The sequence below is a fragment of the Syngnathus typhle genome, linkage group LG9 (assembly GCF_033458585.1).
Source record: "Syngnathus typhle isolate RoL2023-S1 ecotype Sweden linkage group LG9, RoL_Styp_1.0, whole genome shotgun sequence".
Lineage (NCBI taxonomy): Eukaryota > Metazoa > Chordata > Actinopteri > Syngnathiformes > Syngnathidae > Syngnathus > Syngnathus typhle.
The window spans coordinates 4,070,213-4,088,807 of NC_083746.1; the positions used below are offsets into that span (position 1 = coordinate 4,070,213).

Genomic DNA, 18,595 nt, shown 5'->3' on the forward strand with positions numbered 1-18,595 from the left:
TATATATTATATATATTTTTATCTCCATTAACTATTCAAATTCTGCATAATGTTACAGTGGCAAATTCTTGTTTTAATCTGATACAGTACATTTACAAGATTAATTCATTTCATCGCATTAATATAATGTGCATGTTTAATTTATTCACTCATACAAATATCATTTTTAATGATGTACCCCTATACGTAGTGGAAAGATAAGAAACCATGTTTTTAGTGTTGTTGTGCATGCATTCATGCTGTATTGTCATGCTCACCTGAGCACATCATGGAAAGTGACGTCTCCTCCACTGTGCAGTCGCTCCATCTCGTAGCACATGTGCTTGAAGAGCAACTTGTCTTTGTCCAGGTCCACCTCCAGCCTGCCCCTGAGCAGACGCAGCAGGAACTTCACCCTGGATGTTGGGATCACACCCTGCAAGAAAATAAATACAATATTCCTCCTGAAAAAAATCTAAAATACTTTTACATTTTCAGAGAAGACTGGGAACTGTTATAGCAGCAAAGCAAGGTCTGACTTGCAAAAAATAAATGTACTCTTCAATTTTCAGTCCCTGTTCGGTAATTGCTCACCTCCCGCTTGTCGTCTACCATGTTCCAGATGATTTGGAAGTGTCTCAGGTCGTTGTAGCTCAGCAGCTGGTCCTCCTCAGTGGAATAGAACAGGGAGAAGTTCTCCACGATGATGGCTGCATCGCGACAATAGAAATATTCCACTTAAGCATCTTTGACAAATTCATCTCCTGCAACATGAAGACTTTTTCTCTTTAATCCGTTACGATCCGATTGTTCCTTTGCTAAAGTAGCAGAACACATCAACAGCTCTTGTAGTGCGATAAGTGTCAGCGCCATCTGTGTCTTCCTTACGAGCCAGAGGGGGCAGAATGATAAACACAGTCCATTAAATCACAGGAATACATGCTGTGTGCTTCATCTCTGTATTGCTTTATCTTGCCATGTCATCATTCTACATTGTTCCCTCCTCTGGTTTGCTGGCACTTTACAAATGTCTGATTTAAAAGAATTAAGAATATAACACATGACTTTAATAAAAGTAAATAAATAAAAATAAATAATAATGTACATGAGAGGTGAGGTATGCGAGTGCAAAAGACACATGCACTGACCAACAAGGAGGTTGAGCATGATGTAGGCTATGATGACGTAGAAGGAGCAGAAGTAGATGAGGGCTCCGGCATAATTGCCGCAGTCAGTCTCCCAATAGCGATGCTTATCCGGGGTACAGAATGGAGCCTGCACCTGAGGAAAAATAAACATGGACTCATAAAAGTCTAAAGGTCTTAAAGACGACAGTAACACAGAACTAGATTTATAGTAAAATAACATTTTCTACAAAATATTATCCATCCCTTGAATTGACCCTGTGCAATAAAAAGTCACTTAAGGAAATTATTGTTCACACAATAACATATTTAACACTTGAGCCCATTTGAACACAATCTCTGATGAATTTAAAAGTGGACACTAAATTCACACTGCATGATATGAAGCCCAGTTGTTATTAAATCAGATTTTTTTTTTATGTAGACGTAGACATCCACAAAGCCAAAAACAATTTTTTACAACACTTTGTGATGTGAATGCAATTCCTCTATTAAGCGACACACATGTGCACAAAGCACAACGTTGAGTAACTAACACATGGCACAATGATTACGCATATAAATATGACCCACATGTAAGGTCTCACCTCATTGCTGTACGTATTTACAACTTCCAAGGTTCTCACTCAACCCTCCTCTATTTAAATGTCAGCGCCTCCACCCCAAAATAACCCTCAAGAAAATGAAATTGACTAATAAGCGAGATGTTTGCGTATCCATATTGAAGTCGCATCGGACACATTGATCTGCAGTATGAACGTAGCCTTACAAGTTCATTGTGCAGTATGAAAAGTGATTGTATGTTATGGGGAAAATAAGATTTTTGTCTCCCCCAAAATATTTTGCAGCCTCCAATTTGATTTGGCATAAATTGTGATATACTGGTAACAAAACTAAAGTATTATTATTACCACTGAGAAAATATTTTTGTCATGGATCCCATCACAGTGTGCAGCTATGCCTATTGCGACGGCCTGTAATTATTTACATAACCTCAGGGATTGTAGAGTAATAGCCAATGCAGATATCGATATCAAACGATCAACGTCGGTGCCATTGAGGTTCTTCTCTTTTTTGCTTACTTACCATGCAGTCGTGCATAATTTTATTCCAATCCTCGCCAGTAACAATGCGAAAGAGAACAGTGATAGCTTGGCCCGCAGTGGAGAAGTTGGCGTGTCTGGAGGTGGTTGTGAGACAGTCAGTACAACTCGACGTCCTTTGCTGTGTTATTCCATACAAACCTTACCGATTTATGTTCTCTCCGTACTTGACAGTGCCAAAAAGAACGACGCCAGCAAAAGCATAGCAGAGGAGCAGGAGGAACATCCCCACGATGATGAAGAAGCTCTTGTACATGCTGACGACCACAGTCAATAGTAGCATTTTCAATGTCACCTGGAGACATTCAGGCAGAACAAGAGATTACTGTCATAGATTGTTAAGAATTCTTTCGATTGGTTGCTAATTAATCAACTTGAAGATACTGATTGCAACCAGAGGGTATTGTCATTTCAGTCCTAACTATCTGTAGTATAAAATTACAACATTTAATATGATTACTGGTTTTATTAATACATTAATATCTAGGTAACATAAATCATTAAGATTTATTTTTCAGCCCAATTAGCAATTTATTACTGGTAATATATGAATACATTAATATCTAGGTAACATGCTATACTAAACCATTAAGATTTATTTTTCAGCCCTATTAGCAACCTGAATCAGAACTTGAAACTTGTTTTAGCATTACTATTTAGCATTTACTAATCCTGCATTTAGACCATAATAAACACTAGCAATATGAATGAATGAGCAAATAAATAAATTAAATAAATAAAACAATAAATAAAACTTTATTAGGGCAATATCTTTCCAATTAAAATAAAACAGTTTAATATGTAATAAGACTTACGTGCTTCCCACATATTGTGAAGAATCTGAAGACAATCACACATGTGCCCATCATGTAGGTATACGCATTCTAAATAAAAAATAATTAGGCATTAGGTTTATGAAATTCATATAATCATAGCCTCATAAAATAAACAGAGCAATTCCAACCAGGAGAGCAAAGTGAAGGACAATCCAAATGACGCCGAGCGACGTCACGAGCAGGTCGTAACGATTCCGTCGACTCTGCCAGTAACCGGCTGGAGACATGGCAATCAGCTTCATGGTTACCTAGGCAACGAAAAAGGACATGACCACTAGGACATTTATCTAAACAGTAAACACCAACTTGAAGAAGATAGGAGTAAGAAGGCTCACCTCCAATACGAATATAAGAGTGAAGACCACCGACATGGTGGCAAGAGGAAATGTTACATGGTCGTCTACGTCCCACTTAAAAAAAAAAAGAAAAAAAAATACAAGGGTCATGTTAATGTATGTATAGTGTATATGAAGCTGTTCTGTGCAATATTGGATGTACCTTGACTGAGAGCAGCACTGATTGAGCCAACACCAACACAGCAATGCCACGTTTGAAGAAAGGGTGTTGTGTGATGTCATACATCTTGGCCCGGAAACCCCCATTCTCTGTTAAAAATATTGCATTCATTTAAAAAAAAAAACATTTAATAATTTTTTTATTAGTTAATGGTGATTACGGGTGGAATAATTGCCCATTTAAAGAGGCAATGGTCTCAAAACAGAAATACATTTACAGTATACATAGTGTCCTCTGGATGGCAGTCGTGGACTGCTTCATATGTTAAAACATTAGGTAGTTACTTCCCCCACTTAATGTTTTAAAATTAAACCATGCCTTATGAATCAAGTCCCTATGAATTCAAAAAATAAAAAAATAATATAAAAAAATTAAACAACACAAACAAACAAACACGAGCAATAGTGGTTTTAAAATTTTAAAAATGATTATGATTATACTAATCGGGTCAATTAATAATTTACAGTGATTGTCCCGACGGTGGTGTTATTATTATTGATGAAATAGCCTACATGACATTTTTATGTCGCCGAATTAAATTGAAATTATCAGGTGCTTTGGGGGCGAGGCTGCTTCATATGCCGGCAGGCCCAGATGAGCACAACATGGCCCCAAACACACTAGACAAGACTTGCGCTGACACAAAACTCAAGCTACGCCTGTTTTTATGCCGAGCGCACGGGCGCCAGTCTACCAAAATTGTGCTCCTTATGCCTGCATTTATACTAAGCCAAACACTGCTGTTGAGTCTCATTTGGTTGCCATGGTGAAGCATGAATCTGAACAACATGCCCTCAGAGAACGTTAGCCTGCTTTGACACAACTCGAGCATTCACCTCCATCTCACCCTGCCTTGAGTAAGTTTACATCCAAAAAAGCAATTATTTATGATATGCACTGGTTCGATCTCCCCACAGTGTATACTGCGGTATATATACTCCCAGAAAAGGAGTGCTACATTGTGAGTTTAATAAGATGGAACTTTCTCCAAAGCAATTTGTACTGCTGTAGGTGTAAATCAGGGGTGTCAAACTCTTTTTTTTTGGCGAGCCGCATTGTAGTCATAGCTTCTTTCAGGGGGCCATTATGACTGTCAACCCAAATAAATGTATGAGCACCTCATATTATATACTGTATAAGCTACAAAACAAACTGACAAAAAACTTGTTTCCAAATCAGACGAGTGGTCAAATATTTGAAGAAAAAAAGATATTATTAAGAGTGAAGACAATTTGCAATTCTAGTAATGACACACAAATTCGATGCACAATTTGTCTTCTCGGGCCACATAAAATGATGTGGCGGGCCGTATCTGGCCCCCGGGCCTTGAATTTGACAGCTGTGGTGAAAATGTTTAATAAATACGCATATGCGTACCTGGACGAGGAGGTAGGTGGAGAGGTTGGGCTATTTTTAGACGACTTTTCAAATCCTCCCATCGTCTCTGATCCACGGTCAGTAAAGCAGTGCCCTGGAAAAAAACTAAATCTGAATATTGGTGCGAAACGCTGAAAAACGAAAGTTATTTGTCAGAAAAACAGTCATGACATTATAGTTGAAATTAATCAGGAAAAAGGAATTTTCAAGAAAAAGTAACAGGAGTAACATTATGAGTAAAAATTCATTCAGGCTAAAGGTCAAAGAGATTTGCTTTAAATGTTTCAGAAAAGAAGTAGTAATATTACGAAATAAAGTTAGAATTTTCATTAAAAAGGTCATAATAAAAAAGGTCATGAGAAAAAAATAAGTAGTTTTTTTTCCCAAAAAAAGGTTAGTTTTATTTTGGTTGCAATAATAATACTACACAATGTTCTTCTAATTATTTTCTTAAAACAAATGCTTTTTCTTTTACAATTGTGACTTTTTTTGCTCTTCTGTTTTTATTTTTTTTTCTAGTAATAATATAGTATATTTTCCGGTTTCAGTTCGGCTCCAATACCCCATGAAAGTGACTTAGAGCTCATACTTTGTTCTCGTTGAAGTTGGCAATGACAACACCAACAAACAGAGTGAGTCCAATCATGCACCCCAGGAAGACAAAGACGTGGATGTAGATGCCGTGAATCTGCTCACATAGAAGATAGTAAGAACTATGTCAGCATTTTCAACTATGCAAAAAGAAAGGTAAAAATAAATACATAGAGTTGTATACCGGTCCAACACGGTGAATAATCACATCTCTGACTTCCACCCATCCTTTCAGTGACAGCACCTCAAACAGTGCCAACATTGCATTTCCCACATTGTCAAAATTAAAGTTGCGAGGGTTGGCCCTGGAATGCGACAGAATTGTATCAACGCATTAATTTTAAATTGTACTCAAATACAGCAGGAGGTGTTCTAAAAATAAAGGGCGGTCTTACCAGACTCTTGGAACCCAAAATCCTGGCTTCTTCTCTCCAGGTCTCAGTTTCAGGTTGAGGCTTTTGGAAACACTGACATTAATCCTGAATATACCGTGACAGTCATTCTGTGACAAACACAACAAACACAGTTACGCTTCTGAATGTGTCAAAATAATATTAGCCGAATTTAGCTTGCAGCTCCTCGCAGAGGGTGGAGGGTTTTCTCGCCATACCCGTTTATGAACATGGGGGTCGTTGCACTTGGCCAGTTTTCCAGCAAACAGTTGAACTCCAAAGCTAGCGAACACCAGCATAAGAGTGAGGAGTAGAATAGAAACCTGTTAAAAATAAAAAATAAAATAAATAAATAAATAAACAGAAAAACAAGCAATCAAAGTTAATACATACTACACGTCAGAATATTGACAAAAACATTTCGGATGTGGTTCGTGTCATCTCAAACCTTGACTATGGTTTCAGACAAAATGTAGCAGCACCATGTAAAATTGGAATAAAATGGAAAAATATCCATCAATCCACAAAGTAGTTGGACTATGTTAATTTTGTTTTCACTTGTCAATTATTTAACTGGTCTCACTGGACCAGTGACACTCTGATGATGGCGAAAGTACAAGCCGAAACATGAGAGGTAATTCAACCTAAATATCTTGTTTGTGATAAAAGAACCAGTTAAATCATCCACAAAGTAGCTGTCGTTTTCCAAAAGGTTAGTGAACCCTGTTTTAGTGGTCCCTTTAACGACTATCATTATACTCGTAATACATCCAAGATGTTTGTGCACTTAAGCACATTTATGATGCACATCTACACTTTTATTTATCACTTCTATCTATTCTGAACACACGCACACACATTCTCTGGTCTGGTCTACAATCCCTAAATTTGTCTGACTTTCAGCCCATGGGAGAGTGTGTCTCCAACTCATGTCTAATGTACAGCCCCAACCAGGGATCATCTGAAACGGTGCATTGCAGCCATCTGTTCTTAGTTTCGGATCATTAAAACTGAACCCGGCATTAATATTGACTGTGAAGCTGTGTCACACCCTCCTTCACCTCTCCCAGTGAAGGAGCTAAAAATATGAATGTTTTGAGATAATATTTAGACAACTTAACACTTCTCATCAAGAATGTAGCATTATATACCGTAATTTTCGGACTATAAGTCGCACCGGAGTATAAGTCGCACCAGTCATAAAATGCCCAAAAAAGTGAAAAAAAACATATATAGCGCTCCTGAGTATAAGTTGCCCCCCCCACCCAAACTATGGAAAAAACCCGCGACTTATAGTCCGAAAATTACGGTAGTTCCCCTCCACTCACCAGGAAAATCTCCTTGAAGCCTTTGAGAACCTCCCGCACAACCTTCCTCATCTGAGGCACCAATTTGAATATCCTGAGCGGTCGCAGGCAGCGCAGCATCATCAAAAGCTGAGCTCCAGACTCGGGCGGGACGTCATGTGGCAGCCAGCACAGAAAAATGAGACTCACCTAGATCGTCGGCAGAGAAAGGCGCTCAATAATAGTTATTCAAGCTGCGGGTAATACCGTGGTGATAGTTTTCCTTACAAGGTAAATGAAGATGTCCATCACACCTCCAAAGTCCCTAATAACCGCTGTGGGTGTGAAGAACAGACCATCTGCCATAATCTTCAGATTCAGCTCAATGCTCATGAAGATGACAAATACGTATTCCCCGATCTGTAACAGAGGACAGGATGTGACATATGATTGGTTGTTGTTTGGACACACTGGATGGTGTACTCTTTGCTCACCTGCAAGGTGGGCACTTGCATGACTCTGGTGAAGGGTGACTCAAACATCATTGAGATGCACGAGCAGATGGTCACGATAATCATCACCCAGTCCAAATAGGTGACGAGGCCCAACAGGTCACTGCAAGTGCAAACACACATTTAGTGACATAACCAATAAGAAGATTTCAAACATACGTTACTACTACAATGTTTTTGCGACAAAGTGTCATAACAACACTTGGGTTGGGACCTTTTAGGAGCTGCACAAACCTCTCACCACACTGCAAAAACAAGTTGCTATTTAACTGTAGATGAGTCGTAATTACAACAGCTAATCATTGGGATGTTGCTTATCTGGTAGGTAAGCTGTGTTAAAAAGAAGCTGATGTGCAAGAAAATAACTGAAACCATTTTTGATTCAGCATGCCCATTTTGGTTTTAATCAGCATGAATATCAAACTCAACATTTTTTTTCTCATTCACATTGTTCCCCTGTGCTATTTCCAAATGTCAGCAAAGTTCTTTGTAACATTGTTGTCCTTTATTTATACCTCCAATAAAGACATTTGACTACACATGAAAATGCTGCCATTCAAAGGTAAATACTCAACTTCACTACTTGTTAAAAAATGTATTCATAAAATAAATAAATAAATGAATAAAGAAAGAAAAATACAAATAAATAAATAAATATATAAATAAATAAATAAAACTAATGAAGTACATGTAGAATCTCATTTAAACGGCTTTAATTTTTTTTTTTTTTCAATTTGCATAATGGCTGTGGCCCATATGTGAGATGCCTTAAATCAGATGTAAATTAGAAATGCATAATCACAGACAACCACACTGCTGTAATTTTTTTGGCGGGGCAATGGATACAATTATGAGGCCATGGTGAGTACCAGTACATTTAAAAGAGCACACACAACCTGAATATATGAATGAATATGTTGTAAATTCAATAAAATAAAATTAATAAATGACTAAAGACATTTAAAAAAAAAAAAAGAATACAAATTTACAAGTATAAACAAAACATATCACAGTAAGATCCAATAAATATTCTAAAAATGCGCAATAGGTTTTGGCCTCAAAAATTAGTCTCATTAGGTAAACTTGCACAGTCTAATGAGAATATATTTACTTTTCTGTCTTCATCCTGCCCAGGGCTGACTTAAGGGCCACACTACACCCTGAATTAGAAGGTTACCAATCAATCACATGGTACATAATGGATAAACTCTTCACGCTTGAATGAATATAGAGACAGATTTCTGTTTTTTTTCCAAGAAAAGCTAATCATGTTAAATTCTTACAAAGACTGAGGTACTGAATTCAAGATTGATTATTAGTGAAGTTGTAGTTTGCTACGCTATCCAACACCAAAGCATGACGAGATGATAGATTTGGCTAGATATGAGGCAAATATTAGAAACACATTTCAGTGAGATTGATTCTAATAGACAGCGCAGGTGTAGCTAAAGCTATGCTCGATGAATGTCTTGTTATGCTGATTTGGAACCGAATATCCAAAACATTTCTCAAAGGAGTGTGTGACTTCAAGCAGAACTTAATTAAAATCATTTCGGCCACAGTGCATTGCGTTTATTCGGAGCTCTGCACTCACCTGACAGCTCTCATTAGCAACCAAAGGATTACATTCTTTTCGGGTCAAGATGCAACCACATGGTACCAGCTCAATTTATATTATTTTGTTTTTTCTGAACCACTATCTCAGGGGTGTCAAACTCATTTTTGCGAGGGCCGCATTGTAGTCATAGCTTCTTTGGGAGGGCCATTATGACTGTTAACCCAAATAAATGTATGAGCACCTCATGTTAAAGTAGCAGTAAAAGCTACAAAACAAACTGACAAATAACTCGTTTTCAAATCAGACAATTAAAAAACTGGTCAAATATTTGAAGAAAAAAAGATATTATTAAAAGTGAAGACAATTTGCAATTCTAGTAATGACATGAATTTGATGCACAATTTGACTTCGCGGGCCACATAAAATGACGTGGCGGGCCATATCTGGCCCCCGGGGGCCTTGAGTTTGACACCTGTGCACTATCTGCTCAAAAGAGGCTGTTATAGTGAAGCTTAAAAATATCATACAGCGGAACTCTGATAGTTGAACACAACACATTCTTTGAAACTGCTTCCAACCATTGTAAAATGGAAGATAAAGAAACCGTCATGAAAATTGTCTTTTTGGAGGCATTTACTTTTGGGGTGTTTGATTTTGGAGGTTTTGCCCTATAATCATGGAGTTTTGACTTAAATAGGAATATAAATATGAGTCAAATTGTATTACACATTGTATTTGCCTTGGACCTAACACGACAGTATTGTTAGGAAGCATTCCAAATAAGTACTTACTACAGTTGATGGTATTTTGTGTTCTTCACCACTCCTGTGATTGGGTCCGTTTTGGATCTAAAGATGAATTCATGGCATTAAATCATGTTAGCATAAAAAAGCCGTTTATTTTGTATTCACGTGAAGTGAGTGTCTTCAAAATTTAACCAAAAAAAACCGGACACTTTATTCTGTAGACGTGCATCATTAAAAGCGAAAACCCAAATGAACACTTGTTTCATCAAAAGTTATCTTACGCATTGAAGCGAGCTCGAACGATCACCCGGCAGAAGTTCCTGAAGCGGTGTTCCCGGCCTACAATGAAGAGAGGCTTATCAAAGTATGGATGGTTCTCCCTAAGCTCCTCCTCCTGGACTTTTCTGTCAGAGCAACCAGACAGAGGGAGAAGACAAACAGCAGAGGCAAAAACATTAGCAGCACACCAAGGACCAACAGACTTGTTGTTTTTGATGTTTTTACAATGGATACTAGATTTCCTGTGTGACTACCGCTTCATCTCTGCTTGTTCTTTCTTTTCCTGGATCATCTTGATCTCACTGTCCTCCCTCTGAGCGTTGCGGTAGCGGACAGTGCTTGAATGCTTGAAAAGTCAAGACATAATTATTTAGATGTTTCATTTCGTTGGCTTAATACTTGTGTGACAGTTAATGCAAAAAAATATGAATAGGATGCAACAGTGGAAAACACTAATGGCTTTTTCCAACAACTAGTACTCACATCCTGGGAGAGTGTCTCCAGCGATTTTCCTCGGCTTATCCTCTGACTGGTGGAGCCGTGTCGCAAAGATCTGCGCTCTTGACGTATGTGATGTTGCACGCTAAGGATGGAACGTTCTTTAGCCGGCTGCCCATCCAATGACCCGCTGAGCATCCGCTGTCTTGTGCACGCACTGCATAGGAAATAAGCACATTAGCTCAACATTTTCATCATCTTTTCCTGCCTGTTTTAACAAGTTATGCTATTTCTCCCTGGCCTTTTTCTTAAACCAGGCTTGAGGGGGAAGAAGTATTGCGGTAAAAGAAAACCTGCCTTGCAATAAAAAACAATTACAAACATCTTAAAAGAGCAGAATGAGATTTATGATTAATTAAACTTCTCTGTGAAGTTTAGCACTTCACCACTGAGAGGTACATCTGTTAGGTAACACAGTTTGGTGTCTTGACATTTTATTTCAAATAAAAATACCAAGCTGTGAGGAAAGGAAGGCTTAATAAAGCAATAATGTTCGAAGTGATCATCATAGTGATGCACAAAAAGAATCCGGAGGGCATTCATAGCGTTAGGTCTTCAATCAATTGAGAAATGACTTGCATTAGGATGTGTGGCAAACTATTGATGGTGATATTTATTTGATTTTGTGTTTATGAGGACGACGGCTAAGCAAACATGACGCGTTAGGCCTACTAATATAGTGTCTAACTTTCAGGAGGAGGAGGGGGAGGTTTCAGAGGGAAGGCCAGACAGATTGGATATGGTGCAAGATGGCGAATGTACACAATGCTTTATTTATGGGATGTGGCGAGAGCCAGCTCACTGTCCAACACGGACAAAACAACAAATTGACTGTTGATAGGATTAACATGGACTATCAAATTCAGTCTTATAGTTGTTATAGCACACTCGCCGTAAAGACGTGCACGGATCTCACCGTAGTATTTTATTGATTGTTGTTTCTTTTTCCAGCAGGTTCCGAGCCTGGATGCTAAATATTGACCTGCGAAGCTGAGTGAGCAAACACAGAAAGTCAATTAAGTCAGAGCAATTGATAAAGTCTTCGGACCAAAAAAATATCAGAGCACTCTATTATTGCCGCTTTTATCCCCAAGGTGTCGTTTTGAAAGTATACAGCGAGAAAGGGAAGAAATTATCACTCTCATACCCACAAGTCAATATGGTGGCGGGAGATAACGTGCGCAATAATGCACCTTTTGGTCGATATACTTGTTGTCTTCAATGGCAGATCGTTTGGAGTGGTCGCAGGAGGACGACGAGGCCGAGGGGAGTCTTCGGAATAAACAGCTGGGGTCCTGCTGCTGCCTGTCGATGAACTGCTTCATGAAGCTCTCCCTGGATGACCCGACGAACAGTAAAAATGACAACGCTCAACATGTATACAACTTTGTGAGTAATCATCATCATCAGGTTTTGGTCTGTTGAGCTGTCACCATTTTCGGATATGAGATCAAACCCTTTTGTTGTCATGAACAAGCACAACTGAGGGCTAAGAGGTGAAACAAGAATTTGTAGGGTTCAAAACATGTGAAAGAAATAGTGTAGTTGGTTCATAGACTGCTTTGGAAATTTTCTAGGACTGAAGCTGTCCTTTATTTTGATATTCGGTTAGCCTAACAAAAATTTGAGTTTATGATTGAGTATTCGGATGAAATAAATAAATATATATATATATTATATATTATTATAATTTCCTTTTGAAAACAGGCCATATTAACCTGACTTTGAAAAGTAATTCAAAGCTCTTGCCAGCTTATATGGGGCACTCACTTACCAGGTAGGTGGTGGTCACTAGCCGCTAATGCTTGTAACAGGTGCCACTTTCTAAAATCAGTCAGCATAATGACCTGGATTTTTTTTTTTTTTTGGAAAGCGTCCCTAGTTAGCGAATGATTTGCCAACAGTTTGTGATGGCAGTCTAATTATCCAATTTCCAGTCAGAGAGATAAGGCAAGTCAGCCACCATGTGCTCCCACAAATAACTTCAAAATAAAAGTGAACCAAGTCACTGATCCGTGTATTACTGTACATAGGCTGAAAAACATACCTGATCCTTGGTACGGTGAAGTCCGACGGAAGCTTGGAGATCTTCACCATCTGAGGTCTGTTTGGGAACTTTTCAAATATCCTGAGTCGAAGAGGAAGCTTCTCTTTGGTGTCAGCATTTGCCTCACTTTGCTTGAGCTAAACGAAATGGAAAAGAGAGGACAGTGGTGACTTAATGTATAGAACAACGGTGGATATAGAAAGTTAAAATATCTTTTTTTCTGACATAAAAATGACACCTCGATTGAATGTTTTAAGGGGTGTACGGAATTTTTTGCAAATTACTTTTGTGAAATAAAAACATGAAAGAAAAATAAACCTGAAATTATTTTGTTGATGGAAAAGCATGGTTGGCATAGGTTTTGGGCTGTTTTTTGGTACTGAAAACTAAAGAAGCCAAAGAAAAATAATCCCAATGCATCATTTTCTGTCCGTGTGCAACCATTTGGATTAGGGTGTGCACAGTTATCATAACAGCTACCGACATGCTTCATGTGATGTTATTGCTGACAGATGGACCTGTATTAAACAGAATTGAATTGGGCATAATTCCCATTTTTTTTTGTTATGGTGGTGTCATTTTTTCATGTCCATAGCATGGTGAAAATTAATAGCTAAAGATAAGAGGACAGACAAAAAAGGAGCAAAAACAGCACATGGGTTTTGGGAAACTTGAGGATTTTGAGGCGTTCATTTTGACCGTTCTACTGATGGGGGGAAAAAAAACAACAAGGGAAAGTGGTGTAAGTTTCTGCCTGATGATGGCAGCAACACGCTTACCTTGAACACAGTACACGCATAAAGGCACATTTTTAGCTTCCGATCTGACTTACTTTGAGAACACAATGGAAGAAGCCAACAAAAGAAAGAAAACAAAGATTACTTTGGAGTGGTCGGAGGAGAAAATGAAGTGGGTGAAAACGAGGCAGCAACAGAACAATGTGCATTTAGGCAAAGGGTTGACAAAATAAAATGGCAAAAGGGAAATGAAAGCATTTATTTTCATTTAATTACATATGGGGGGGGGGGGGGGGGTGGATTGAAAATCCCTGGCAGGTAGTCTCTGTGTGGGTGCCTGCAGATAACCTTTGATGCATTGCCGATTAGGACAGCCAGCGTACTGCATTTAAAGCAATGCCGAACGGCACCTTATCATTCAGAGCAGGCCGCTCGCTGTGTGGCAAATTAGCTGAGCTTGGTTAATGTTTTGCAGTCCGTTCGCCTGATGCCTGAAAGCAGTCCATTTATACTATATCTGAGTATGGAGCGTGACAACAGTGTCGTTAAATTCTTGGCATTTCATTTGCTCTCATATATACATATAGCTTTATCTCAGTGGTCTGGAGATCGACAAAGGCAACTGGCAGAAGGAAATTTGTTGGTTACATGGATGGATGGATGGATGGATGGACGGACGGACGAATGACGGACGGACGGATGGGGGGTGGATGGTTAAGACTGAATCAACGGTTGCCTCTGCTTGTGCAAAGTCTGCAATGAATTGCACTAACAATTCTTAACGAACAAATAATCGAATAATTGAAGATTACGTCCCTCCAAGGTTCACTTAAAGCACAAAGGTTAATTCTAACTTTATGCGATTGAAAATAAAGGTGTGCTAAAGTTCTCTGTGGTGCTCCAAATCTTAGAAACACAGAAAGTGCTGATTCATCCAAAATGATGCTTGCACAATTGGCAGCAGCGTACACAAGAGCGATGCACACGTACAGGGGACAACAAGGAAGAATTAATATCGACCCTATTGTTCCCTAAGGTCCTAACCAATTGGGCTGACACAAAGCAGCATCCCGTGCAAGCCCAATTTTTTTTATGCAATCACCCTTTTCTTGCTACATGTGCACACTTGGAACTTCTTTTCCTCTAGTTTTTGCTCATTGCTTCCTGAGTTTACAAAAGCTTGTAACAGAGATTGAAATAGACAAGTGTGACACGAGCCAATTATTTGTGTACTTGTGTTTATCTCCACTGTGGGCGTCCGACTGAGAGGGAAATAAAATAGGGCAATGGTGTGCTAGATTTAAATCTCACCAGAGGAACACGGAAGACCATTTAAATTCTCAAAGAGGTGTTATTTTACTTTACAGCAATTAATGCCTGGAGTCCAAAGAAAACTGTTTGTCAGCTTTTGTCGAATAGTTTCCTTTGTTAGCTGTGTATTTATTGATGCGGAGCGAAGTTGCTCACCTAGTGTGCTACCACCATTAAGCCACTATTGATCACTATTAACAGTATGTACTAGCACACTGGACCCTCGGTGCGGTCAATATATGATCAATAAAGCACACATAAATAAAGGGCAAAGGGGAAAATGTACTACTTCAGCACACCATGTTAAAGAATTCGAAATCCTAGCTGTGTGCACCATTTTTAAAATTGTTATGCAATTACTGTTTCTCTCAGATTTTTATACTTTTAAGTCATCAGACTAGCAAGTGCTTTGAGACATTTCATATATTTTATATATGAATTTTTTGCAGGATGTCAGAATAGCGTCCCTAAGGTGCTGTTTGGATGTGATGTGTGTGTAATTCATGTGACGATGAATGGATGAGATATTGTGAAACAATGAAGACAAGACTGATGTGTTTTGCCTTGTGCAGTCGCTCGGGGGGACCCTCCACTGATTCCTCCTCCTTTTAGGGCAAACATTTCAGGCCGAGACCATGTCAAAGTGTCCTTGAGCAAGACACTGAACCCCTGGTTGCTCCTGATGGCGTGTCATCAGGTGAATGAGGAAGCAGTGTGAAGCGCTTTGAGTACCAAATGTAGAAAAGCGCGATACTAGTGACAGCCCATTTACCATTTAGTAGCTCTGTGCATAAATCGGCATTTACCCTGACACTTCTATCCATGATCAAGGCTAACATTAATATGTATTTCATGTCATAGAGAATAACCTATTTGCCCTCGATACATTTGGGTTGGGTCTCCCATTCTTCTGGGCCCATCCAACTGCGGTACCTGGGGGGAAAGGCGAGCTGAGTGAACAGGGTCATCCTGTCCTTCTCTCATTAGTTGGCTAATGAGGCGTGCTATGGAGCTGCCCATAAACCTCCAATAGCTACTTTGAAGATCCAAAACAACATTGTACTATTATTATCCTCAATAAAAACACACCAAGCCTGTAGCGTTTTAAGTCTGTCTTTACCATTAGCTGCCTTGGCTCATTGTTGTTAGCATGTTTGCTGAAGAACAATGTTACCAAAGTGAATACACGCCATGTGATATTTCTATCAGTACATTATCATTGTGTAGCACTGCGGTCAATAATAAATAATCTCTAAGTCCCCTGTGTCCCCTTATTTCAAAGCCATCGGTGATAAATACCGTATTTTCCGCACTATAAGGCGCACCTAAAAACCTCCAATTTTCTTAAAAGCCAACTTATAATCAGGTGCGCCTTATATATGGACCAATATTGAGCCACTACAGCAGGCGTGTCCAAAGTCCAGCCCGCGGGCCAAATGTATATCTTATATATGGACAAAGTTTTAAAATGGGCCATTCATTTAAGGTGCGCTTTATAATCCGGTGCTGATGCTTTTTTTATTTTTTTTTTTATTCTGCTGACGCCGGTATGCCAACGCTATACACTAGCCAACATTTCCTAAAGTTGCTAACTGAGATTATGATGGACATTTAGCCACATGGACTATCAATTAGGGCTTCAACAACCGATCGGTTCTATCATTAAAAGTCCAAAACTAAAATTGTTGGCAATGAATTTCATTAGAAACCCATTGTATAGCTAGATCAATATGTCCGTGCCTCCCCCGCAGGAGTTGAGGAGGTGATAGGGCAGTTTGTCTCTCTTGGTACCGTTGCATAGTCATTAACCCTTCTTGACAGGCATGAAACAATAATTAAACATGCTAGCAATAGATCATGACATGGAAGAGCAGGAGAAGTGTGCTCAAATTGCATCACAACACAAGCAATCAATTAAGAATACAATTGACCAAATTCTTAAAAATGAATGAATGTACTATGCCTATCACCTAAATCGACATTTTACAACACAATCATTTTGTTAAGATACATGGCCCTAGTACTAATAAGATATGGCCTTTTTGTAATATAAAAAAATATCTCTGTAAGCTGGTGGTAATGACTGCCATAGTGATAGAGCATCTCAGATGCCTGCGGTGGCTTCCCAATTGATAAGTGAAGGTGACATTCAAGAGATAAGAGCACATTGTATCTGGAATCCTCTGAGGGGGAAATGCTCTTTTCTTCTGCACTCCACTCTCTGGCTACTTAAGCTTTCTTCTCTGTCGCTAAATCCCTAAATAAGCCTTCGCCCCATTAAGTCCCACAAATGGAGGACAGGCTTTATGTTAATTATTAAACAATCCGGTGGCAACAAAATCACTTCCATGCTACATTTGATCAGGTTTACGTCATCAGAGATGGGCGCTTTCTCCTATTTTGCCGGTTTGTCCTCCGTTCTCGACCTGGACAGCCTTCCGTCATTGTCCCTTCGTCCTTATTCATAAAATACTCATGCCCATCACTGGACTTCATCATGTGTTTATTTTGTTTGCAGAAATAGAGAAAAATCAAAGATGAGAGGTTTTAGAACAGCCTGAATTATTTTAAGCCATTACTGCATGTTTCTGTCACAGCTGTAAACACTAGTCATTCGAAACCTAATTTATTCCCTCCATTTCCCCTGCCTGATCAGTTTATCTCTAGCTCCATCTCCAGACTTGATTTCTCGCAACCCGGCGGACAAATTTGAAATCTAGCCTGACGGTCGCATGCTGTTGCCACCGTGGTATTTTATGCAGCAAGACTGTCGGACTCAGTGGGGATGAAGGTGGGAAGGCTTTGCGCAATAAAAAGATTACCACTGCACCAGATTGTACTGGATCTTGAGAATCCGAGAAACTCCCAGGAGACTTTTTTTTTCATCACTAAGGAGTTAGATGACACAGCAATATAAATGTATCTGTGTGGTGATCATCCATCATACCACAATTAATGCCCACAGAGTCACATTTATTTAGCTTATCCCATCATTTTTTCCACAAGCATGTTATCTACGACAATGAGGAGGCTTCTCACTAGATGGCTGTATTGCCAGATATAGTACAGACCAGATCTTATCATGTATGCAGTGCTCATAACACAAACAGACGTAGAAAATACTAGCACACAATGGTTGAGTCAATTGCGGTTCTGACGCACAGGGAACCAGAAGCAAGACTTGGTCACGGGGTCTTACGCAGATGTGAGTCACCAAAACATTTGTGTTTTCAGTGGTCACTGAAATGTATTAGATTGCATGAAAACAGAAAAAGTAAAAATGAGATTATTCAGCATGGCTCTTCACCACCCTTTCAAAATGAATGAACTCTTAATGTTAGTTTGGAACAGGGTTGAGGAATTTCAAATAAAATTTTTGTCATGCAATTTCAGGCAGGTCTTTTCTGAGAACTCAAGCACATATTCAGCTGTTTAAAAAAACAATTCTAAAGAATCCAAGGATGATTTGATCGGTTAGTTTCATGACACTGAAACATCTAAAGTCCAACACACCTAAAATTGCGCAATTTTGACTGTGAATCCAGTCCGAAGAAAATGTCTTTGGTCTATATATGCAGTTAAAGCAGACCTTAAGTTAACCACATTGTAGGATAGTGAAAAATATGAAAATGTAATGAAGAGTATATTATTTGTGATGAGTTTGACCTAAATCGGTTTCAAA

At 38.9% G+C, this 18,595-nt stretch overlaps 1 protein-coding gene across 1 annotated transcript in view; it reads right to left on the minus strand.

The window, feature by feature from the left end:
• nalcn (sodium leak channel, non-selective) overlaps window positions 1-18,595 on the minus strand; it is a 42,781-nt gene that overhangs the window by 2,833 nt on the left and 21,353 nt on the right. Inside the window, exons 17-40 of the mRNA XM_061287846.1 lie at window positions 12,866-13,002; window positions 12,012-12,153; window positions 11,735-11,808; window positions 10,804-10,975; window positions 10,575-10,666; window positions 10,323-10,445; window positions 10,087-10,143; window positions 7,720-7,840; window positions 7,514-7,645; window positions 7,268-7,435; window positions 6,158-6,262; window positions 5,943-6,049; window positions 5,732-5,852; window positions 5,546-5,644; window positions 4,957-5,050; window positions 3,562-3,668; window positions 3,399-3,473; window positions 3,192-3,311; window positions 3,043-3,111; window positions 2,374-2,522; window positions 2,211-2,304; window positions 1,128-1,260; window positions 574-689; window positions 258-415 (exon numbers count right to left, since the gene is read on the minus strand). Coding sequence (XP_061143830.1) covers window positions 258-415; window positions 574-689; window positions 1,128-1,260; window positions 2,211-2,304; window positions 2,374-2,522; window positions 3,043-3,111; window positions 3,192-3,311; window positions 3,399-3,473; window positions 3,562-3,668; window positions 4,957-5,050; window positions 5,546-5,644; window positions 5,732-5,852; window positions 5,943-6,049; window positions 6,158-6,262; window positions 7,268-7,435; window positions 7,514-7,645; window positions 7,720-7,840; window positions 10,087-10,143; window positions 10,323-10,445; window positions 10,575-10,666; window positions 10,804-10,975; window positions 11,735-11,808; window positions 12,012-12,153; window positions 12,866-13,002 — 2,765 coding nt within the window. The remainder of the gene's footprint in view (window positions 1-257; window positions 416-573; window positions 690-1,127; window positions 1,261-2,210; window positions 2,305-2,373; window positions 2,523-3,042; window positions 3,112-3,191; window positions 3,312-3,398; window positions 3,474-3,561; window positions 3,669-4,956; window positions 5,051-5,545; window positions 5,645-5,731; window positions 5,853-5,942; window positions 6,050-6,157; window positions 6,263-7,267; window positions 7,436-7,513; window positions 7,646-7,719; window positions 7,841-10,086; window positions 10,144-10,322; window positions 10,446-10,574; window positions 10,667-10,803; window positions 10,976-11,734; window positions 11,809-12,011; window positions 12,154-12,865; window positions 13,003-18,595) is intronic.